General features: G+C 40.3%; 2 protein-coding genes across 6 annotated transcripts; both read left to right on the top strand.

Annotated features, from left to right (window-relative positions):
- The first annotated feature begins 1,368 nt into the window (after positions 1 to 1,368).
- On the top strand, positions 1,369 to 5,581 carry bet1l (Bet1 golgi vesicular membrane trafficking protein-like). 2 transcript variants are annotated; one of them, XM_020078420.2, is made up of 4 exons: positions 1,369 to 1,491; positions 2,398 to 2,483; positions 2,786 to 2,842; positions 3,746 to 5,581. In XM_020078420.2, exons 1-4 carry the CDS (start codon positions 1,473 to 1,475, stop codon positions 3,911 to 3,913), a joined length of 330 nt encoding a protein of 109 aa, XP_019933979.2. In that variant the 5' UTR covers positions 1,369 to 1,472; the 3' UTR covers positions 3,914 to 5,581. The 2 variants fall into 2 exon arrangements, with proteins under 2 accessions (XP_019933979.2, XP_019933980.2); XM_020078421.2 differs by having other exon boundaries at positions 1,457 to 1,614.
- Positions 5,582 to 6,930: 1,349 nt separating this feature from the next.
- On the top strand, positions 6,931 to 22,549 carry deaf1 (DEAF1 transcription factor). Of its 4 annotated transcripts, none has more exons than XM_069527975.1 (14): positions 6,931 to 7,456; positions 9,273 to 9,361; positions 9,661 to 9,787; positions 10,002 to 10,151; positions 10,874 to 11,013; positions 11,125 to 11,190; positions 11,285 to 11,323; positions 12,360 to 12,404; positions 12,932 to 13,055; positions 13,266 to 13,403; positions 18,390 to 18,679; positions 20,256 to 20,354; positions 20,500 to 20,586; positions 21,977 to 22,549. In XM_069527975.1, the coding sequence occupies exons 1-14, from the start codon at positions 7,267 to 7,269 to the stop codon at positions 22,076 to 22,078; spliced, it is 1,686 nt and encodes a 561-aa protein (XP_069384076.1). In that variant the 5' UTR covers positions 6,931 to 7,266; the 3' UTR covers positions 22,079 to 22,549. The 4 variants fall into 4 exon arrangements, with proteins under 4 accessions (XP_069384076.1, XP_069384078.1, XP_069384075.1 ...); XM_069527974.1 differs by having other exon boundaries at positions 6,934 to 7,456; positions 20,497 to 20,586; XM_069527977.1 differs by lacking the exon at positions 11,285 to 11,323 and having other exon boundaries at positions 6,932 to 7,456.
- The last annotated feature ends 890 nt before the right edge of the window (positions 22,550 to 23,439 follow it).

The following is a 23,439-nucleotide window of genomic DNA, read 5'->3' as shown; positions in this document are numbered from 1 at the left end:
ACTAAAATGCTGACTGGAGGAGCCAGTGGTCAAACCACTGACCTTGTGATTGGTGGACAACTCACTCTACCTCCTGCCAGTAGGAGCTAGAGTACAGAGATCAGACCTGACAGTTTAATCAAATGAGACACTGTTATAGTTATTACATTCATTTTACCTAATGAAGAAGACTGAAGTCTGTAAGTGAAACGTGCTTGGTAAATGTATCCTGAGTTCAGTCAGTACTAGGTTAATTGAAATGGGATTAGTTCATTAGTCTGTACAGTTTGTGTATGCTGCCACCCAGTGATCAAACCACTGACCTTGTGATTGGTGGACAACTCACTCTACCTCCTGCCAGTAGGATTGAAGTCTGTAAGAGAAATGTGCTTGATAAATGTATCCTGAGTTCAGTCAGTACTAGGTACACTGAAATGGGATTAGTATAGTCTGTACAGTTTGTGTATGCTGCCACCCAGTGATCACATGAAGCCAGCAAACTGTATACAATAATATAATATAATATGTACCTGGAACTGGGTGAATAGGCAGAGCTGCAAGACAACCCTGTTTTCGTGAAAGAGATTCTGTTTGACGGTACAGGAAAGAGTCACAGAAACCGAATGCTTACTGGATGTTAGTGTGAATTCTTACCTAATGTGATTATACAGGGCTTTTTGTCATTGTACCACAATGTTTCACACTGTTGATTTCTCATCAGACTGCACAATGCAGATTCTTGCTGTTTTGTTTTTTTCGAAGCAGAACTTTTTGAACAAGTATACACCAAGTGAATAGCAGCACCCTCAGTGCAAGTCAGAGAGTTCTGAAGGTCCTTCACCCTAACAGCCATAAGACTTTCCAGCAAGCAAGTAAAAAAAGTGTAATAATCATTCCTCTCATTTTTTCTGTATCTACCTCCTACATATAAATATCTATTTCATGTGCATTCATTATATTCAATTTTATGTGCGTGTGCAATACTTCTGAATTGTTACATCCCAATGTATATTCTCCACTCTCATGTGCAATAATCACTGTGAATTTTCCAGTATCTTTGTGTATTGTTTACATTTTTCTTTATATACCGTAATTACCAAATAAACACCCAGGCTATTATTTGATAATTTAGAGTTTATACACATTCTTATTTTTTATTTCTATTTTGTTTCTATATTTTTATTTGTCTCTATCCTAATGCCCTTCTGCTGCTGTAATGTTGAAATGTCCCCAGTGTGGGATGAATAAAGTCGATCTTATCTTATCTTATAAGAATAAGATTGAGAAAATGAATGTTCGTGTTTTACAGTCAGATCTTACATGTGAGTCTTGTTGTTGTCATTCACATAAAAATGACATCCCTGTTACAATCAATGGAATCGGACACGTCTTTCCGAGGTGAAGCGAAGTTTGGACTTGCTCCGCAGCGAAGCAAGAGGTCACGTGCGTCTACGTAACACCGTAAACAGCTGATCGTGACGTCACTCTCCAACATGGCGGACTGGAACAGAGGTACGTCTTTGGACACGTATTCACTTGTCTGTTTTCAGCCGTAACGTGTCACCAACAGCAGCAGCATGTCAGAGGTGAGGGGACAGCGGAGTGACGGAGTGCCCCCCCCCACTGACACAGACGGTCAGTGCACGGTCTGACTCTGGACCCGCGAGCCTTCCCCTCAGCTAGCAGGCTAACTAGCTGAGGAGTGGAGCTTCTGGGTACTTCCAGGTTTCCTAACGTCGAACGGCTCTGTAGCTTCACCACCGTGAATGCAGAGGTGTAGCTGCCACGTTGAATTTGTGAAGAATAAGTAGAGTAGGTTGTGCTGGTGACTGGGTTTCTGTGGAATACTAAAGCTCGTTGACACTTGAGGAGAAGTTGACGGATGCAGGGTTGCCAGGTCTGCTTGACAAAACAAGCCCAGTAAACATGTCCACCTCCAGAACATGTTCCGCTGCATTACAGCATTGGTTCCATTGCCAGCGGTGCTGTAATATCTACACTGACCGCATGATAAGATGGATATTTAGTGGTGCCAGCTCTATAAACAGTTCGCCCTGATCGGTTCTTAAATAGAGGCCTAAATTGACCTCGTATAATAAGACTGTGTATTAGCATATACGATATAGCTTGATCAATATGGTGACAAATTCACATCTGTACAAACAGCTGTTGATTTAGTGTTTTTCTTCTGATTCCACTGATCGACAGAGTCCAGACAGTTAAAGAAGACTTGCACTATATGTTTAACTAACTATTTCACATTTGAAAATGGAAAGAATGAACCCATGACAGGAGCTAACAAGGACTGAACACAGAAACATATGATGGATTGGGAACCAGGTTTTCTCAGCTCTAGGAAACAAGTAGCTACATAAAGTTGTCACTCAGGCTGCTCTTTCTTTGTGTGTGTGTTTCCAGGTCATGGCGCTGTTGACGACATGCTCGATGCTGAGAACAAGCGAATGGCTGAGAACCTGGTCACCAAGGTCTCCCGACTAAAATCTGTAAGCCACATATAGATTCATAATTATTTGATAAATGTGTGCACAGTATCTAAGAACACAGTCTAACTTCAGAGGATGTTGCACTAGAGAAGTGTAGCTGCATATTCTGTAGAAAATCACCTTCCGACGATGTATGTTCCTCTCTCAAACTCTGCTTTCATGTGCTCTTCTCTGTCTTGTAGTTTGACCCTGAGATAATGTAAAGATTTATTTGCTATCATTTCTTTTCTAAAAACAACAAAAACTTTAGTATAACACCTACCATTTAACTTGATCATCCATCCTGTCTGTGTGTCTGACAGCTGGCATATGACATCGACAGAGAAGCTGATGATCAGAACGAGTATTTGGACAACATGGTGAGTCCGTCTTGGTTTTCATTGTCATTGACATGGCATTTTTTCATTCAGCAACATAACCCATGCAAAAGCCTCATGTTGAAATTGAATAGCTACAAATTGGGCTGGGCGATAAAACGATAAAGATTATTATCAGAAAATGACTTCCTTGGTAGAAATATAAAACATGGTCCATATGAAGTCGATAGACCTCATTCCATCCATGTTTTGACAGACACCACAGACAGCCAATGATAATGAAAATTACGCTGCACCGAACCAATCGTGTGGCTGGAATAGAGTTTAGGTTAGGACGCACACAGCAGAGTGTAGGAGCAGCAGCACGCATGTAAATGTTTGGGCTTCTGCAGTCATGTACATCAGGAGTGGGAGCGAGACAAGAGAGAAAGTGATGACGGAAAATGTTACTAAAACCAGAGCGACAGCGTTACAGAAGAAAAAACCTCAACAGACACAGCCCAATTTTCAAAAGACGAGGACATTGTTGAAAAGAAGGGTTAGAGGGATTTGGCAGTGTGGAGATAGTTTGGCTGAGACATTTGAATGTATCGCTTCCAGCTCTGGGACATTGTCATTTATTTTGATGTATTACACACCAAACAATAATCAGATAATCCAGAAACTCATCTGCAAATTAATTAATGATGGCACTTGTTATTAGCTGCACCCAAAAATTGACCCTGAGAAACATTGACTTGATTTTTCTGGATACAGGCTTTTTTATAAATGTGCAGTGGACTTGTTCCAGCTAAAATGGGGTAATAAATATAAGCTCATGTATAAGGTTTTCTCAAATATACTTCTGCTTCTCTGCTCAGTCCCTTCACTTTCTGAAAATGAATACATTAAATCTGCAACCCTGTACAGTAAGTCATCTTTCCCTTCTGCTCCTGTTCCTCTCAGGACTCAAACTTCCTGAGTGCGACGGGCCTGCTGACCGGCAGTGTAAAGCGTTTCTCCACCATGGTCCGATCCAGCAGAGACAATCGTCGCATCCTCTGCTACGTTTCTGTCGGACTGGTCCTGGCCTTCTTCCTGCTCTACTACCTGATCTCCAGGATCCAACGCTGACGGGACGACCGGATCAGGACCTGATGTGGAGCCGAGGCTTCCGACTCTGACGTCCCGTCTGATCTATTTAAATCATCCCCGTGGTATTCCTATACAGGAAAAGAATTTTGCTCTACACCAAAGTGAAAAAACAAACTGGAAAAAGACAGAAAACATTAAGTTGAGTTTTTGATGTGCCCAGCAAGGGGTTTTGGAAACCCTTGCTCTTGTGGTCATATCGGCGATGTTGGAGTCTCTCAAGAAACAAAAAGGACACGTCTGGTATTCAGGGCTTTCTGCTTTGCACTGCCAGGAAGTCCTAATTTGGGCAATGAGAGGGTGGAGCCTGAGTGAAGGGGGGGGAGATATCCACCCCAGCTGAGCAGATTGTGATAGGCTGATAAACTGGTCAGTTAACTCACCCTGGATATATACAATACAGAGGCTGTCTCAGTTCCAGACTACATAGTAATGGAAAGCAGTGTTTGAATTGCAGCTAGTCTGTTCACTACTGTAAAATTGAGCCAAAAAATATATTACAAACTTAAAATCTCCCTTCAACCCTGTTGTTGCAAAGGAACTGACAACTCAGCTTAAAAGTAACCGTAATGCAAATGTACATTGTGGTGGTGACACGGCCAAAAAAAAGTTCAAGTAACAGTTTAAAGTCTTATTCAAAGGTTGATTGAACAGATTTATTTTTTCCCATCAGTACATACACAGTAAAGGTTGTTAATGGAGATATTGAAGCAATATAGGCGTGTATGTGTGTATACATATATATTTACATCTATATACATATTTAATTTATAGTATGCACTGTCTGCTGATTTGTATGTTGTGTGGAACTGGGACAAAGCAGGTGATTGTTTGACAGTATATTTTTTGACACATGGGTACAGTTGATTGACAGGAGATTGGGCTATAGTTGGTTTAACACAACATTCAGCGTGTTTCAGTTTCATTTAAGCTTTATGAGTTTAGTGTGTATGTGGCTCAGCTCTTTTCCTTCTAATTATTAATATTATGTCTTGATACCAGTCCTGTTCATTGTTTCCAGACATTTTGTTAATACCATTTTGTTTTGTGTCTTTTATTCCTCATCAGTTGGTGAAAGAGAGTGGAGAGGATTATATTTTTTAAACATTCACATTCCAGATGCTGATCAGCTGTAGCCAATATTAAAGGTCCAGTGTGTAAGATTTAGGTGAAAGGGATCTATTGGCAGAAATTTAATGTGGAATAATCCTCATGATGTTTTCACTAGTTCGTTTCATCTAAATTGTATGAATTGTAGTTTTCTTTACCCCAGAATAGACCCTTTATATTTAAATACTTTATATTTACATGGAGGGGGTCCTCTCTACGGAGGCCGCCATGTTTTTTACATTAGTCCAGACTGGACAAACTAAACACCTTTTGAGTTTTTTGACAATTAAAGTCTACCACAGGTTCTTTTTCACTTTTGGAAGCAGAGGGTGAGGTGAGGGGTGTTCAGCTGCAACATGCAATTACAACACTAGATATCACACAATTCTACACACTGAACCTTTAAGTATTATTAATACATGTAAAATAAATAGCTTTATTTGTGGATCTTGTACAGGGTGATTTCCTATTTTTTCAGAGATTTGTTATAGTTCTTGGCATTATTCACTTTTTTTAAATAAAAAAAGTCCTCCATAAAAATATTTTATATCCCATGAAATTATTTATGATGACTGTTAGAGCAGGTAGATTTTATTTTGACGTCTAATCAAAAATAAATCAAAATTCAAGAAAAAAACTCTTAAAGATACTACAAAAATAGTGTAATTCCAGCTGAAAAAGAGTATTACTGTAATACATATTACTCCCAGTTATTGTTGTCATTGATATACAGTGGGCAGGAGAAAGAGGCCCGTCCATCAACCAGAATGTCAATGGTTTGATCCCTGACTCCTTCATCAAGATACTGAACCCTGAATTGCCCAAAGGCTGTGCGTGTGTGTGAATGCAACTTGTACTGTAAAGAGATTTGAGTGGTCAATAAGACTGGAAAAGTGCTATATAAACCAGGCATTATTTATATGAGACACTTCCCTGCTTCAGGGTTCCCTACAAAAAGTCAGTTTTTAAATCTTCAGGCACTGTATACTTTATTTCATAACACAAATATATCAATTATTTGTTCGATGAGGAAGGAGTTAAGAATATTTTTATTTTGTTGTTGCATGTTTGCCTTTGAGCCCTCTGTGTCTAGTCCAGTTGGATTATACCAGTTCTAGAAATAGTGGAAATACACTTAAATGACCTACATGTATATACCATGACTAAGTAGTAGATGTAGAATCCCCCAGGCCATGTCTGGAAAACCATTATATTCCACTTTTATTGCACAATTCACAAACCTGAATCAGCAGCTGCTACAACGTGTTAAAACTGAATTCAGATTTAAAGAAACAAAAAATGATTTACAAACTTTATAGCAAGTAAATTTAGGTCATTTAAACATTTAGGTTCAACATATGAGGTCATGAAGTGAAGTGTAAATGCAGAATTCTCTCTTTCTGTTGTGTTCCTCTCTGCATGTGTGTGTGTGTGTGAATGTGACTGTGTGTGTGTATTTGTGTGTATGTATTTGTGTGTGTGTGTATTTGTGTGTCTGTCTGTGTGTGTGTGCGTGTGTATTTATGTGTCTGTCTGTGTGCGTGTGCTCGTGTGTGTCTGTCTGTGAAAGTATGTATTTGTGTGTGCGTGTGTCTGTCTGTGTGTGTGTATGTTCATGTGTGTGTGAGTGTGTGTATTTGTGTGACTATTTGTGTCTGTCTGTCTGTCTGTGTGTGTGTGTATTTGTGTGACTATTTGTGTGTGTGTCTGTCTCTGTGTATGTGTGTGTATGTATATGTGTGTGTGAGTGTGTGTATTTGTGTGACTATTTGTGTGTGTGTGTCTGTCTCTGTGTGTGTCCGTGTGTGTGTGTATGTATATGTGAGTGTGTGACTATTTGTGTGTGTGTGTCTGTCTCTGTGTGTGTGTGTGAGTATTTGTGTGTGTGTGTGTGTGTGTGTGTGTGTGTGTGTATTTGTGTGAATGTGTGTTCGCTGTCCGCCGCTGTGTCACTTCGTGTTTTTCCGGAAGTCTTCGGGTGCATCGTTTTGCTTGACTAGATACAAACCCCTCGGGCTCTCTTCCGCTCTCCGCTCTCGCTCTCCTGGTTCTGAAACGTTTTACGTCAATGTCGGTGTGAACACAACGGGATTCATCCAGTATCGTCACCGGCTCCGGGACCTGCGAGTGCTCCTCTGGTTCGTATCGGACTCGGCTGCGCTCGGACCTCGTCTCGGCGCCGCTTGCTGCTCGGTCGCATTCGGCTCTTGTCGTAGCGCTGGAGAATGGACGAAGCGGACTCGGCCACGAAGGCGCTCGGGCTGGATGAACCGCCCATCGACGAGCCGCCGGTGGGCTCGGATACCGAGTCGGAGGCCGAAGTCGCCACGATGGCTGTGATGGCGGAACCGGGAAACATCGACATGGGAGCCGAGTCTCTGCCGAACCCAGACGAGGCTGACGCGGCGTTCGCAGGTAAAGGCGGGTTCATGGCTGTAGCTAGCAGCAGGCCGCGGAGCGGGGAGGCGCTAAAACACAGACATGTTCGCTGCGTTTGTAAACAAAGGAGAAGACACTCTGCTCGGTGTCTCAGCATCTGTTCCAATGGAGATTTCCAGACGACTCCTACACACGTCTGCAACACTAAGTTAAACTACATCAGCTTCATTAGTCTACAATTTAAAGATTGGTAACATCCACAGTGTGATTTCCTAACGCACGCATCCACTTCATGAATTTATCAAGCGGTCCGAAATCCTGCCGAGATATTAGATATATTTACAATACATTAAAAATATCAGTTCCAACTTTTGGAGTTAGTTTACAGCAACCTCTTTGAAACTGAGAGCTACTTCATGTGTACTGAGTCATACGAAGGGCAGTTTGATCCACTCTTCTGAAAGAACACATTTGCTCAGTTTGCCTTTAGTTGTATATTATTATTAATGATAAATGATGCTCATCTATGTGAAAACACTGATCACGTTAAGGATTTCTCACAATAATTATCAACAATGACTTAACAAGGTGGGAAACAGATACAATCAATATTCAACACTTTATTTCTATTAATCTCAGCAATTGTTTAAATTTAAGATGATCACTTCTACAACATTTCATAAGAAAAAAATCCCATTTTCACCAGCCACTGACCAACGCTTTTAACAAATCATAGTCAATGGTCAACTTCAATATGAGAATAAAAATTTGACAGTATAAAAAGTAAATAATTACATTTAATTAGAAACACATATCAAATTCCCGCGGGCACTGTGTTGATGACCCCTGGTTTACTCTATCACAACACAGTTTACTGATGGCTAGGTGGAGTGGACAATGTTAACCATGTTTAAAGTCTATATTTTAGTTGTATTATAGACGTATTGTAAGTAAGACGAATTTAAGATCAGTTTGTCACGAGAATGAAATGTCATGCGATTCATAATGCACTTTTAATTTAGAAATGATTTTCTCTCCGTTCTTCTTTATGAAAATGTCAGATATTGAACATAGTTTAGTGAGGGTAGAATATGTCTCTCAGGACTGCCTCTGCACCAGGGCACAGACCACACTGCTCTGTAGAACAAGAACAATGATATTAATAACCATCATCATAATCATAACCATTTCCACAGCTTTCAATGACAATCGCGGGCATGCAACATTCACATACTCACAAATTAATGTGCATCACATTTTCTTAGATACACTGACTGATGTAGGATCTATTTAGCTAAATATAGGATTTTCCTAAATCAGGGACAATAAGGGGGCCACCTACACAGATCCCTGCAGAATTCCTAATTCATTGAGGTGCACATTTAAGTCAGTCCTTGTTCACTGCTAGCTCTGTAGCTTTGAACAAAGCCACACATTGTGCACTTTAAAAAGCTTAGAAAATAAAAAATACTTACAGATTGTTATATCTACTATTAGTATTGTAAGCAAGTGACTGTTTCATTACAAAAAAAACTACTGACAGGACTGGGGCACTTCAGGGTCCAGTCAGTGCCCTCTGCCTCCCAGGAAATGCAGCTAAAAATTCACTTTAATGTCTGATGTCTGGGACAACTAAAGCAAACAAAAAATTAGTACAAACAGGCATTATGGCTGAAACAGGATAATAGAAAAAGTTCTCTGATTTTGGTGATGCTGTCATTATAGCACACCCAGTTTGGCTGTGATATTATAATTGTATCCTTACATTACAGGTGTACTGTATTAGCTCTTATGCATTAGAAGTGGAGTGCATGCGATGATAAAATATTTCCAATCTCTTGTTGTTGATCAGAGGTGACGGTGAGAGGCGTTCAGGCTGCAGAGGACAACGTTTTCACCACGACCGTCGCTGCATCAGGAAGCCTCCCTGAACACGTGCTGGTAGATCAACACTCAGATGATTACACTAATGCATAAGTACAAATGTTAATGCGAACGTTTGTTGGTTTTCTTATATTAATAAACTGTCTTTGTGTTTTGGACTGATGGTCAGACAAGACAAGACATTTAAACACATTAATTGGGCTTTGGGAGATTGTGAATGCAAAGTTTTCTCTCTTGGAAATAGATTAATTACTCTAAGCTCTAAATGAAACAGCACATGCTGACATCTACTGGTGAAACTAATGTGTTACAAATAACCCACATAAGTATAACGTGTGTGTATGTGTGTGTTACAGAGTGGGAGGACGACCCTACAGCTGAGTGAGGGTCTCAGTACCCAGAAGGCCACACTGATAGTGGTTCACACTGATGGCAGTATCGTGGAGGCTGCTGGACTCAAGTCTGCCACCGCCATTGCACGAGGTGTGTGTGTGTGTGTGTGTGTGTGTGTGTGTGTGTGTGTGTGTGTGTGTGTGTGTGTGTGTGTGTGTGTGTGTGTGTGTGTGTGAAGGTCCTGCCGTGTCTATATTCAACCAGGTTTGGTAGAAATAAATACATATAAAAGAGAACTTCAACTACAGCGACCTCCATCTCTCTCTGATCTCTGTCTATTTGTTTTGTCCTGTGCATCCCTCAGGTCCACAGACCACGCCCACCCCACTGACTCCTCCCCAGGACAAAGACTCTGGCTCCAAGTACAACTGGGACCCATCAGTCTACAACAATGAGCTGCCGGTCCGCTGCAGGAACTCCAGTGGAGTCCTCTACAAGAACAGACTGGGATCAGGTGACACATATTTACTCAGCACTGTTTCATGCAGCAGCATTACCAGTTAAACCAGGCTTTCAGTCAAACTGGTTTCCTTTCTGTTTAAGTCAACACTCATATGTTTCCCTCCATATGAACCAGGTCCTGAATAGTTTTCAGGTTTAGCTTCACCTCAGACTTAACCAGTGTTACGCTCTAGCACTCTTTAGATTTCTCTAAATTCCTACGTGAAGGCTCATCTTTTGTGCCATTTTACCGTTTATGTCAGATTTATCACATGGTACAAACCAGTCAGCAGAAATGTCAGAAGTATCCACATACATACATAAGTCCTGCATTCAAAATGTTACTGAAGTTATATTATCAACAAAATGTCCTTTAGTATTAAAGGTCAAAGTTATCATGCAAAAATACATGAAGTATTTAGCCAGTTCAGTGTTGCTCTTTTTTGACTGCAGGGCCAATGTTCATGCAGCATGAGTGAATAAAACAGGAGTGAATAAACCTGATAAACCCTGACTAGTGCTTAGAGAGCCAGGTGTGTTTTAATGCAGCTGTCTGTCCGTCCATCTTTAGTACTGATGATTTAGCCAGCAGAGCTTCATGTCCATCCAAGCTCCAAATGTCACCTCACAATGTCTTTTAGAGCATGAGTCCATATTTTCTGATATAATTCACTTCTACTTCTTGGGTAATTTATCCTGTTTCGACCCACACTGACTGTGAAGTGTTGTGCTTAGGGGGGAAAGGTCACTGCATCAAATACAACCAGCAGTGGTTCACTCCCACTGAGTTTGAAGGTCTGGCAGGAAGAGCGAGCAGCAAAGACTGGAAGAGGAGCATCAGATACGCTGGCCGTCCTCTGCTCTGCCTCATACAGGTACTACTGTGTGTGTGTGTGTGTGTGTGTGTGTGTGTGTGTGTGTGTGTGAAGGTCCTGCCGTGTCTATATTCAACCAGGTTTGGTAAAAATAAATACATATATGTTTAGGAGCGGATCCTGAACCCCCACGCTGCCTCCTGTACCTGTGCAGCCTGTTGTGATGACCCGACAGCGGTGAGTCTCTTTAGATCAGGTTTTAATGATGTCCAAATTTTTTTTAGTCAATTTCCAGTAAAACCTCCAAAATGTACCTGCTCTTCATTCCCAGATCGGGATGTATTCCACTCAGGTTTCTTTTACCAGACAGGTAAAAATAGTTTGTTTTCATTTAAACAGTTTTCCTCTGAAGTTGAAGTACACATTTAAATAGATTGACCACAGAAGACTATGGTCTGAGTTTAACGACAAATATAATTTCAGTTTGTTACAATCAGACGGATATTATTCCCTATCCAAATCATTGTTTTGTTACAAAGTAATACCTGTGTTATACAAGCTGCATAAAAGCTACCTCTGTTTATAGGTGAAGACTTCTTCTGTTTAAACCGGATTGAGATTGTTTTTCATTGTTGTGATTGTGGTATGGGTTCATTTAAACAAAACGGTGGTGCATCTTTTCCAAACATTTTTTTTTTACTTTTAGACTAGAGGCCCAAATAATTAATTTTTCTTTCTTACCAGCAACATGGAACAAATTGCCATTAAGAGTAAAAACAAACCGTCCTACAGCCAGTAGTGGGCAGGCTTGACGGTGGGATTAAAATATTTGGTATCAGTCAAATCTGGCAAAATCTGGCAAAACCTGGCAGCCCATGAAGAATTCTGGGAGCAAAAACAAATATTTTGGGGACAGTGAACACAAAACAGCGTTTTCGGTCCAGATGACATTTTTGCTAATCTCTATTAACAGTTATCTACATATGAATGAAGATAACTTAGACACCGATAGCTGACACATTTCGGTCGAAGTATTCTGCCTCTTTTGTTTTCTACATAGACGGTCTATCTGCAGGCAACTAAACCCGCTGAAACGTAAAAAAAGAAAATCTTGACCTTCAGGCAAATTCACTTGAAGAATTTTTTTATAGAGATTAGGCAACATAGCCTCTGGTTCCAGTTTCTGAGATAATTTTCAGCTGTTCTCTGTGTCCCTGTAAACTGGATCTATTTGTGTTGAACAGGCTTAAGAAAAAAATAAAATGACTAATTGAATGGGTTAATCAATGAATTAAAGATATGATCATGTAACGGTCGTTCACAGACAACCTGGTTCAGACGAATCAGTTCAGCAGAAATCAGATTGGTTCTGTCTCTCTCTTAATGTCTGTCTCTCTCTGTCACAGTGTCCAAAGGATGGAGAGTCTCTGGCTACAGAAAGCATCGCAATAGTAAAGTTAACTTTGTTTTTCTGTCACTACATCCTCTCCTCCTTCTTTTAACCTTTGCTCTGTAAGTCATCTGGTTCACTCCCTGGTGGCTGACAGCAGCAGAGCATAAGCCCCACCTCCTCCATGTCATCCATCTTTATGTAGTCACTTTATATACAGTCACAGTGTGTGTCTCTGCAGATTGTGTTTACTACAGTCTCCGTTAACAAAGACAACAGCAACAGTCATTCTCACTTTTTTTCATTTAAGGTATAATTGCAGTGATAGAGAGTGGGTCAGCCATTAGTCACTGGATTGGTTCGATCCCCAACTTCTCCTGTCATTAAATATCCTAAATTAACTCCAACTTTTCTCTGCAATAAGTTGCACCAATATGATCTTTTTCTGTTGGTCAGACACAAGACAATTGAAGCTATCTATATTGAGCCCGAAAAACTCATATAATCAAACAGAACCAAGTCAAACTCATCGTTTTTCATCTCAATGTCTGTGATTCAAAGCATCTCAACTGTTTCTCCACTGCTCAGAGTGGACCAGTCCGCCTCTTTGTCCCATACAAGAGACGGAAGAAGGATATGGATCTTCCACTCATCCCCCCCAAAAAGGAACTTTCTTCCACCAAAAGCATCACGCTGACCCCTGGGACCACATGTAAGTCAGATTACCTCCCCATGTGTCCGCAAGAGGGGCGCTGTCTCTGTGTGTCACAGTAGAAGAAGACAAAAGTTTAAACAGTTTGTCGTTCAGGATTAGCAGGTTCATATCTGTTAACTCATGCTCACTATCACATCAGCTTCATCAGTGAGATAAACTTGTAAACCTTCCATTTACATGTCTGACATGTCTGTCCTCCACTAACAGTCACTATGTCCCCGACTGGAACGTTCACCACCCCCGGCACCTTGACCTTTGACCGCAGTCCAACTGCCGATGCTGCCGCTGCTGCCGCCATCATCTCTGAGGGTTCGGCACAGAGCGAGGTGTTTGCCAGCACAGCAGGTACCATCCCCCCACTTATTAATGATCCCAGAACCTTAGGGAAAAGTAACAGCGTGCACACATAGTCTCTCTCTCTCTCTCTTTGTCTCTATAAACTCAGTAAATGTATGTGGAGCAGGAGGAGATGGCGGCTCCATCCATTTGGTTTAATGCAGTTGGCGTGGTGAACCGCACGAATGACAGAGTGACAAGAGAGGATGTAAATTACTGACAAAGTAACCAAATTACCACTGTAGGTGGACTTAGTGGAGCTGTGCAGACTTAGTGGAGCTGCGGCCGGTCTGTGTGCCTTCTCACGGCGGTGGAGCTGTCTGTCAGTAGCCAGGGACTGTTTATATTTATTTATTGTATGTTTACTGTCGGCGGCCACATCACTTTCAACACGGCTGCGCGAAATAATACAGTCTTTTTTTCCGAATAGTTCCCGTTTGGAACCATGATTGTAGTGTTTGTGAACCAGTTTATAATAATGATATTATAATATTTCTGAGATTCTTCCGCGTACCACCAGAGAGAGCTTGCGAACCACTGTTGGTACACATTCCATTGTTTGAGAACCACTGGTCTTAAACATGTTTGAGCTACAGAGATTAGTTGATCAGTCGACTAGTTGATTGACAAAAACATTTTGAGAAACTATTTGAATAATTTAAGAATGATTTCTGTTCTTTGATTGTAAACTGGATATACTTGGGGGTTTTTTATGTTCGTCAAATGAAGCAAGAAATGATTGGCTGGTTAGTTTTCCTGCTGGCCCTGTAAAATTTTGAAAATACAGCTCACTTTTGTACACTCGAGAAAAGTTGAACAAAGATAAAACCTGCTTGGATTAAAGGGATGTTTCACCCAAAAATGAAAATTCTCTCATTATCCACTCACAATATTCTGATGGACGGGTGGGTGAAGTGTTGGAGTCCACAGTTTAGGAGTCTTGAGAGTAAAAAAACAACAGAAAAACCATAAGATGCCTCTAAACTGCTCCTGTGGAGTCATCCAAGAGTCCATATGCCCCGACATTCAAACTCGAATCAAAACACCATGTTTCTAGCCTAAATGTCCGCTGTGATCCACGCATGAATGCAGCTCCAGAGGAGGATAACAGCAGACATTTAGGCTAAAACATGCTGTACATGACGCTGTTTTGAGTCAAATATGAATGTCGGGACTTATAAACACTTGGATGACACCACACGAACATTAAGTTTATGGTTTTTTTTTTACATTTGAAGAATCGGTCACTGTTTACTTCAATTGTATTGGATTCAGCTGCAACGCTCTTATCCCTGAAACTCGTGAGTGTTTTGTGGACTCGAACACTTCACTCCATCAGCAGAGTGGAGAGTAGATAATGAGTCAATCCAAATTTTGGGGTGAATTGGCCCTTTAAATCTTTACAATGGAAAGTGAAACACCAGAGAGACAAGTGTGTCCACTGGTACAAATTATCAGCAAATCTGTTTGGCAGCATTGCACTGAGCTCTTTGTACAGCCATGGTCCCCCTACTTAATCATTTGAGGAGGGTTTCCCACAATCCCCTCTATTGCTGCTGCCCAGCAGCCTATCCATCTTTCTGATTCGCTGTTGTTGCTATAATGAGCTCTCAGGAGAGGACGACTCCGCAGGTTGACCAATGAGGGGTCTCTGCAGCTTGATGTCCCAATTTCGCTACCTGATGATAACCTCCGCTTTACAGGATCAGAGAACATCCAACGTCTGAGAGTTTTGACCAGTACTGAATAACTCAATTTGAGTTTGTGGTGTTTTCAGGGGCTGAGAATTATTTGTCCGTTTTGATCTGTTGATAAACACAAACATTTTATTTCATCCAAAATTCAAACATGAAAATACCATTCATTTAAATTTAAATTTAAACAGTCACTGCTCAGGACATTTTCGCCACCTCTAGGGCTCTTCTGATTGGTTGAAAAACTAAAAAATATAATCTGACTGCTCAGCAGCACACACGCAGCTGTGGTCCCAGCATTAGGACTGTCTCATCGTCTGTCAGGTTAATGAAGCTCTTCCTCTGTGTGTGTGTTTCACATGAAGTGAGTATATGTAAAAATGATTCATAATTTACATACATCAATTCAAATCTACAGATTAAGACTAAATCTGTCCGTCAGATTTTAAATGTCAGATATTTAGTGTCAGATATTTAATGTCAGATTTTAAATTTTTTCTTTGAGCTCATGTGTAAAAGTAGCTTTTCTCTCTTTTGAAGAGAAGATGAAAGATGAAGCTGTTGAAGCCTTTAATTGCTTTTATCTACTGCAAAAGAGAGAAGTAAATTCTCTGCAGCTGTAGCTTAACTAAGACAGAATTAAACTAGTGCTCACAAATCTGGACAGATGAGCTGCTTTGACTTAAGACAGAAACACTTAGCATGTTGGAGTTTTATCAAAGTGCAGCATTAATAAAGGCTCATATCCAGGAAGGAAATAACCTAATATATTTATGAAAAATTTAATGTGAAGAGAAACTCTGCACCATAAACGCTTTATAAAAAGTTCTGAACACAACGTCCATCAAGAAAACAGTTAAAAGTGACAGTTGTGGAGCTGAGGGGGCTGGGAGAGCACCTTCACCCTCACCACAGAGGATCAATCAGCGCAGGTGAGAGCTGTTAGCTGGACGACTAGCTTTTCAGCTCTGTATCTCTCCATCTCAGTCCTCCTGAGTGTCCTAGTGTGTCTCTTCGAGGAATCTCTGCCGCTGCCTTTTAACAGCTCTCACCTGCGCTGCACCTCTGTGGTGCAGGTGCAGGTGCTCTCCCAGCCCCCTCAGCTCCACAACAGTATGTTGTAAAACTGTTTGAGGAGGACTCACAAATGACAAGTAATAATTCTGAAGTAGCTCCGGAGCATCAACACAGGACAAGAGAACAGAACGTTACAATCAGGCCGGTTTAGAACGGGTACTGCATTAGTTATAATAATAATCTGTACGCACATAGACACACACACACACACACATCTGCGGGACATGTCAAATCACAGTGTGAGATGGATGTCCAGTTATTTTTGGACTATTCTCAGTGGAGTGCTGAGCTGCCACTGACTGCACCAGCGCAGGAATAATTTCACAGACATTAAATCGTGTATTTAGGTCAGGAGTGGATGCTTGGAGGAGGCACACTCGCACAGACATGCTGGCCTGGATCTGCTCAGACCACCTGCTTGTGTTTGATTCTTCATACTTTGCCTCTACATTTAATAAGTGAGGTGCATGACTAATGTATACGTCAGAAAGAGTCAGAGCAGGCGTCACTTTCGTCCAGCGTGAGGATTTTCATGTCATGTCAAATTGTGCGGTGGCCTGTCTGACTTCAAAAAATGACTTGGATGCACTCAGTCTTCTCATATTGGCTAGCTGTGTTTTCTAATTTAATTTTAAATAAAGAGTTTCGCTATTTTCCCTACATCCATTCTTAGTTTATAGTTGATGAGCAGTAAATGATTTGGTAACATTTAATTGATTGATTTCATGTCACGCACATTATGATCAAAGTTACTAATAATTATATTATAAGTTAAGTTAATTTTTTAGAAAAGTACAAAAACAGAAAGAGTAGCAGCACCAGAGACAAAACTAAATCAATAAACCATCCCGATGTTTTTAGATTTAGAAACAAATGTAGCTGACCTACACGCATTAAAATGATGATTAACCTTTTCCATTCTTTCATCATCAGTGAACTGGAGCATTTCTGGATTTTGAACAGACGTTTCATGTATACAGCTCTTAACTCATCATAATAAGGGCGGAACAGAAGAAATTCACACAACCTGTTGTTTTGTTTTTTTACTCAAAGAGATATTTAAATATGTTAAAATATGCTCTAATACATTTTCAGAGACTGAAATCATGTTACTCCTGCATACACATGAACATTTAGAGAAGATGTACAGGTTTAATGTGATGACACTGAAGTCTACTTCAGTTGTAACCCCAGTAACTTAAATGCAATCTCTTCACTTCTAAACTGTTTCGCAGATATTCAAAACTGGATGGCACATCATTTCCTTCAACTGAACCCAAAAAAGAAAGAAATACTTGTGATTTCTACCAACTCCTCACACACCGAACTCACAAACACGCTAGGTCATTAATCCAATCTCATTACTCATTGTGGAAACCTTGGTGTTATATTTGACAGCAACCTCACCTTGAACAGCCAAGTCAAATCTATCACACAGTCATGCTTCTTTCAACTCCGGAAGATTTCTAAATTGAAGCCTTTTGTCTCTGCCAAAACCCCAGAAACAGTCATTCATGCATTTAAATCAGCACGGTTAGATTATTGCAACTCCGTTTTCTCCATCTGCAGCACAAAATCTCTCTCCTCACTTCAACTCATCCAAAATGCAGCCGCTAAGATTTTAAAAGATCCCTGAAAACGTGAGCATATCACACCCATTCTGCATCTTTGCACTAACTACAAATAAGAGTGAATTTAAAATTCTTATTTTTAAAGCCCTGAATTGTCTGAATGATAACAACATATATATGAGCCCTGAGATCCTCAAATGCTGCCCTCCTAGTTGTTCTAAAGTCCAGGCTTATGCATGAAGGTGACAGAGCATTTGCCGTTCATGCCCCCAGACTTGGGAACAACCTGCCTTCCTGTGATCCTCTCTTAATGTTTTATTTATGGATTAATTTATTTTGCTTTCTTAATATGTTTTTGCTTGTTATACTCATCTATTATTTACATTTTACAATTACACTTTTATGATCTCTGTTGTTTTTATCATGTAAAGTACCTTGTAAACCCTGTTTTGGAAAGGTGCTATATAAATAAAGTTTATTATTACTATTTTTATTATTTGTCTTTAGTAGTTGGGACAAAGATGAAAAGAAAAGATGTAAGTGAAGGAAGAGGTTAGAACCGAGATGTACCACATGTATCACAGCCTCATTTCCTGTCATCTCTCTACTGTAAGTAAAATAACACTTTTGGGTCTCTTCTTCTTCTCTCTCAGTGCTGACGGCATTGCCAGCATTGGCCGTGACCCCTCAGCCCGTTCAGGCCAAGATGTCAGTGGCGGCGGCGGTGTCTCCATCGGCAGGGCTGGTGAGTGGGCTGGAGGTGGGGCCTGTAGGGGGGGTGGGGCCAGTAGAGAGCGAGGGCCAGAAGAACACCTGGCTGTACCTGGAGGAGATGGCCGACACGCTGCTGAGCAACGTGCAGCAGCTGAAGGCTCTGATAGAACAGGCCAAGAACTCTGCAGCGGACACGACGGGGTTCAAAGGTCATGGAGGCAGGAAGGAGGTGAGAACATACACACACACATATACACACACACACCTTTGACACCTTTCATATAAGAATGTTCTGTGCAAGAAAGAAATGGTATAATAAATATTTGATTATAATAATGGTTAATAATAATAATTGACATAAAATTAATAGAAATACAAAAATAGAACAGGATAAAACAATAAAGCCACAGAATAGTAATAGAAGGAATTACAATAAATGAATAATAGTAGTTTTAAAAATTAAAATAATAATAATAAAGATAATTCTAACAAAATGAAGTTCAAGAAGTATCTATATATAGCACAATATTCAAGTAAAGCACATCATTTGAAAATAAGTGCAGCAGTGCAAATCAAATCCAAAAGAATTACAAAATGTACAAATTGTTGAATTTTAACAATTTTGGTTCCCCACAATTCTATCAACATTATTGACCGTGATATTGACATTTACATTATGGCTTCTCACATAAAAACCTTGCTAAGCCAACAGCCAGCCACCAGGGGGCGTTACAACCGAGGGCAGAGCTGCAAATCAGTAATTGAAGGACTGGAGCAAATGGCAAAGAGTAGTTCTCCAGAAACAGATAAAGTTGTTCTGATTGAAAAAAAGAACACTTCATTCCAAAAAAATGCACAAGACTTGTTTCTGCACCACAACAGACTTGTTCAACCACACAACTTTTTCTTAGATTTTTTGTATCTGTTCAGAATGTTTATTAAGCAATACTTATGATGAACTTACAAAATAACAGGACACATGGGGAACGTAATTTGAAGTTGAGGGCTGGAATCAAACTTTTATTTAACAAGAAAATCTATTTATTCATCTATTTATTCATTTTGTCACCTAATTAGGTGGTTGGGCCTGTTAATACATCTGTGATAATATATGTATCAGTTTGATTTGGTATTGTTTAGTGAGATGTCTTTGTTTTGTGTTGTGTATTGTTGTTCTCAGTGAATCCCTGTGCTTCTCTAATGTAGGACAACATGAAAATGAAAGCAGTGCTCTGCTCAGTGCAATACAAATATTAATCAAGACAAAATTATCTCGATCTCTTAACGATTATAATTTTGGACTTAATGGTGCAGCTCTGTGTGATTGATCCACACTCCAGCTGACACCCTGACTCTGATTCTGACAGATGGAGGAACCAGAGCTCTGCAATCTGTTCAGTTGAGTCTGTTAAACTCTAAATCCTCGGTTTTAAAGGCTCAATTTGATATTCTTAATAATACGTAGAAGATAATGGTCTGATGTAAAACCACCTGCCAGAGTCAGCATCCTTTTAGCTGACATCGTTTGAAAACTTAAGTGTTTGAGCCACGATTTAGTAGCTGATTTGTTGCACGAAAATTATTTCTTGTGTCGTCTTTGGATTGATAATAAGTGAATTCCTTTTACGCCACTTCACTGATCAGTGCTAATGAATGTGCCTAACAAGAGCAGCAGTGTTGTCTCATGAAAACTTTAATGTAAATGTATTATTATAAACGTTTTATGATTTATAATCATCTGTATGAAGTGGTAGAGATGAGATATTACCTAGTTACCTGTTGACCGTGTGTGTGTGTGTGTTCAGTGTGGTTTCAGTCAGTCGTTTCAGAACCAGATTTCCTTTCAGCAGCCAGACGACTCTGATGCCAAGAGGAGCTCTGACATTACTGAGATCATCATCAATGTACGACAAGCATGCATGCGCACATCTTTGTTGTTCAATTCTTGAACAAAGCTCAGATACACAAATTGAAATAAATAGTTCATATGTTTCTGGGATGCTAACTTTCTGTGCTTGTCTGTGTTTTGTGTTGTTACCTCTGTAGCAGATGTGTGTGAACTGTGGTCGGATGGCAATGAGTGAGTGTACGGGCTGTCACAAAGTCAACTACTGCTCTACCTTCTGTCAGAGAAAGGTAAGACCCACCTGAACTAGTGTTGAAATTGCATGTTGCAGCTGAACACCCCTCACCTCACCCTCTCATTCCAAACATGAAAAAGAAACTGTGGAAGCCTTTAACTGTTGCAAAAACTAAAGGTGTTTAGTTTGTCCAGTCTGGACTAATGTAAAACACATGGCAGCCTCGGTAGAGAGGGTCCCCTCGATGTAAATATAAAGTATTTAAATATAAAGGACCTTTTCTGGGGTAAATAAAACTACAATTCATACAATTTAGATGAAATGAACTAGTGAAAACATCATGAGGATTATTCTACATTAAATTTCTGTCAATAGTTCCCTTTCACCTGAATACACACTGGACCTTTAATTAAAACGAGCATCTTAATGAATATAAAAGTTGTACTTTGGCAGATATACAAATGACTATAATGCAGCGTGATGAGACGACATTTTTAAAATCCTCAGGTCATTGACCTTTCAAGGTCACCAGAGGTCAGATATAAATTGCCTCCACGTCTGAAATAATAGCTTTGGGTGTGTAGAGTACATGCTGATCATGCTTTAGTCATAAACATGCAGTTGGTTTTCCTATCTGCTCCCACGATTATTAAAGCAAAGTGGCATATAATGCAGACCTGCAATCCCACCAAGAATGTTGAACAGCCTCTTTGGGGCTGTAGCTGCTCAGGATTCTTGTCATGCACATTATGAGGAGCTGTTAGAGCAATGAAAGTCTGATATATGACCAACTTAACTGTTCTGAGTCAGAGGCTGTGTCTGAAATCAGCTCCCTCACAAACTCCTAATCACTGCGGAGGGAGTTCTATGTGTGGCCGGAGGAAAATCACATAATACATTAAAATGTTTATTTCACACTTACTTTAATACTTTAAGGTAAAAGACATATTGTATGCCAATGTTAAAATGTAGAAATAAACCTGTTTGCTACAGTTTGTTCTGCTCTTTTTACAAATTTACGGCCACAGCTCACAGATTTGTCTCGTGCCTGTCATAAAAAAACAAACTATGCCAAAAATGAGCGATGTATGCTAGACAGACTCTTTATCCTCATGATAATCCAGACAGTGGGATATAATGAGTTTATATAAAAGGTTAAAAAATTCACTACAAAATGCCAAATTCACTACATAGTGATTAGTGAATGATTTCGGACACAGCACAGGGTTCTGAGGACATGTATGTACGCGTTTCTGTCTTTATTCCAAACTTAATTTGTCTAAGGAATTTGAAAATCCTCATTCCTCTCACCATGTCCTCCTTAAATCTCCATTCCTCCAGTAATTACTGTCACTTTATCAGGATGACAGTATTAAGACATGCATGAACAGAAACTGTTGGTCTGTAAAGAGAGTCACACTTCAGCTTGATTTTATACTCTGCAGGACTGGAGGGATCATCAGCACAGCTGCTGTCAGTCAGCAGGGGGCATGACCATCCAGGAGGAGGATCCAATCACAGCCATCGACATGGACAAAGTGAAATGATGACGCTGCAGGCAGCCCTCGCCATCATCAGCTGCCGCAGACAGGAAGTCCTTATGTGCGCGAAGAGGAGAGATTTTTAACTGAATATCCCCTCAGTGGAGCTTTTATTTTGAAAAGTGTCCCTACAGACCAGTATGGGAAGAAGGTCTGTGATCTTCTGACAGTTGAACTGTTCGTATATAAACTGTGAAGACTTTTATTTACTAGACAGAAATTGGGAGTTCAGATCAGGTGGACCTTAGTGGAGCTGCAGCTCTGACGGAAATCTGTCTGAACGCACAGAACTGTACATGAACACAATTAAGACTTCATATTTATAAGCTGTACAGATTTCATATTTTATTTTTTTATTCCTTGTGTTGCCTCAGTGGCTGTTTTCTCTTTGTTGAAACATTATTTTGAATCTCCAGAGACATCCTGGTTAGATAAAGGTCACACATCAATAAAATAGAAAACGATATTGAATTAAAACCCCACCTCCTCTTGGTCTGCTCTTTCTTCTCTTCAAAACATGAAGTGATGTGTTTGATCCCAATCTTACTGTCTCATGTTGAAGTTTTATTCTGTTTTCCCACTAAATTCCAGAAAGCAACTGTTAGTTTGTTGAAGTTATCTCCAGTTTCCAAGATATGAAGATGATGATCATCTTTCAGAACTTTAAGTCTCTGTAGTTCTCTATGTTTACTTGTGATTTATGCTCAGAAAGACACAAATGTAGCTGCAGAGTTGCAAGCAGTTCATTTGACATAAGAGCCAGAAGCCTTAGTAGTTTACACACGTTACATGTCAGCAGCTGGATGGTGACCTCTGACTGGTGCAGTCATGTCCGCCAATCACATTAAGTTCTGCCCAATAAATGTGATGTTATGGAGATTACTGCTGTGCCGAAGGGTGTTTCTATTTTAATATGCCTCTACGCCGGGAACATCATCAGAAAGGCCCTGAGGGAATTTTATTACCTGTGACACAAGCATTTACTTAGACTCGATGTTGAACTGATTAGAATTCAGTGGGTCAAAGGTCAAGTTCGCTGTGACCTCACAACACATGTTTTGCATCATGAACGAGGACGTTTGGCTGGATTCACAGGATGCACTGATTAGGTCACTTTGAATCTTCACCTTATATGCTCCCCTTAGGCAACATCATCAGAAAGCACCACATACACTACCATTGTTACGCAGACGATATATCAGTCTCTCCCCCTCCTCCCCCCTCCCCACTATCCCTCTCTCTTCTCGCCCCTCTTTTCCACCCATCTCTCCTCTCCTCCCCTTTTTCTTTGATTGCCCCAACCAGTCGAGGCAGATGACCGCCCACATTGAGCCTGGTTCTGCAAGAGGTGTTTTTTATAAGATTTT

Source organism: Paralichthys olivaceus, chromosome 7 (assembly GCF_024713975.1).
Source record: "Paralichthys olivaceus isolate ysfri-2021 chromosome 7, ASM2471397v2, whole genome shotgun sequence".
In the NCBI taxonomy this organism is placed as follows: Eukaryota; Metazoa; Chordata; class Actinopteri; order Pleuronectiformes; family Paralichthyidae; genus Paralichthys; species Paralichthys olivaceus.
Note: the sequence above shows the minus strand (reverse complement) of the source record. Positions and strands in the feature narration are given on the sequence as shown.

What these genes read in the sequence shown, in the direction of transcription:
- bet1l (XM_020078421.2), top strand. Translation starts at nt 1,557, where the DNA reads ATGTCAGAGGTGAGGGGACAGCGGAGTGACGGAGTGCCCCCCCCCACT. An exon ending in CCCCCCCACTGACACAGACG is followed by an intron (nt 1,615 to 2,397) that starts GTCAGTGCACGG and finishes GTGTGTTTCCAG; the next exon opens with GTCATGGCGCTGTTGACGAC. An exon ending in ACGAGTATTTGGACAACATG is followed by an intron (nt 2,843 to 3,745) that starts GTGAGTCCGTCT and finishes TGTTCCTCTCAG; the next exon opens with GACTCAAACTTCCTGAGTGC.
- deaf1 (XM_069527974.1), top strand. Translation starts at nt 7,267, where the DNA reads ATGGACGAAGCGGACTCGGCCACGAAGGCGCTCGGGCTGGATGAACCG. An exon ending in GTTGTGATGACCCGACAGCG is followed by an intron (nt 11,191 to 11,284) that starts GTGAGTCTCTTT and finishes CTTCATTCCCAG; the next exon opens with ATCGGGATGTATTCCACTCA. An exon ending in CTACCTTCTGTCAGAGAAAG is followed by an intron (nt 20,587 to 21,976) that starts GTAAGACCCACC and finishes TATACTCTGCAG; the next exon opens with GACTGGAGGGATCATCAGCA.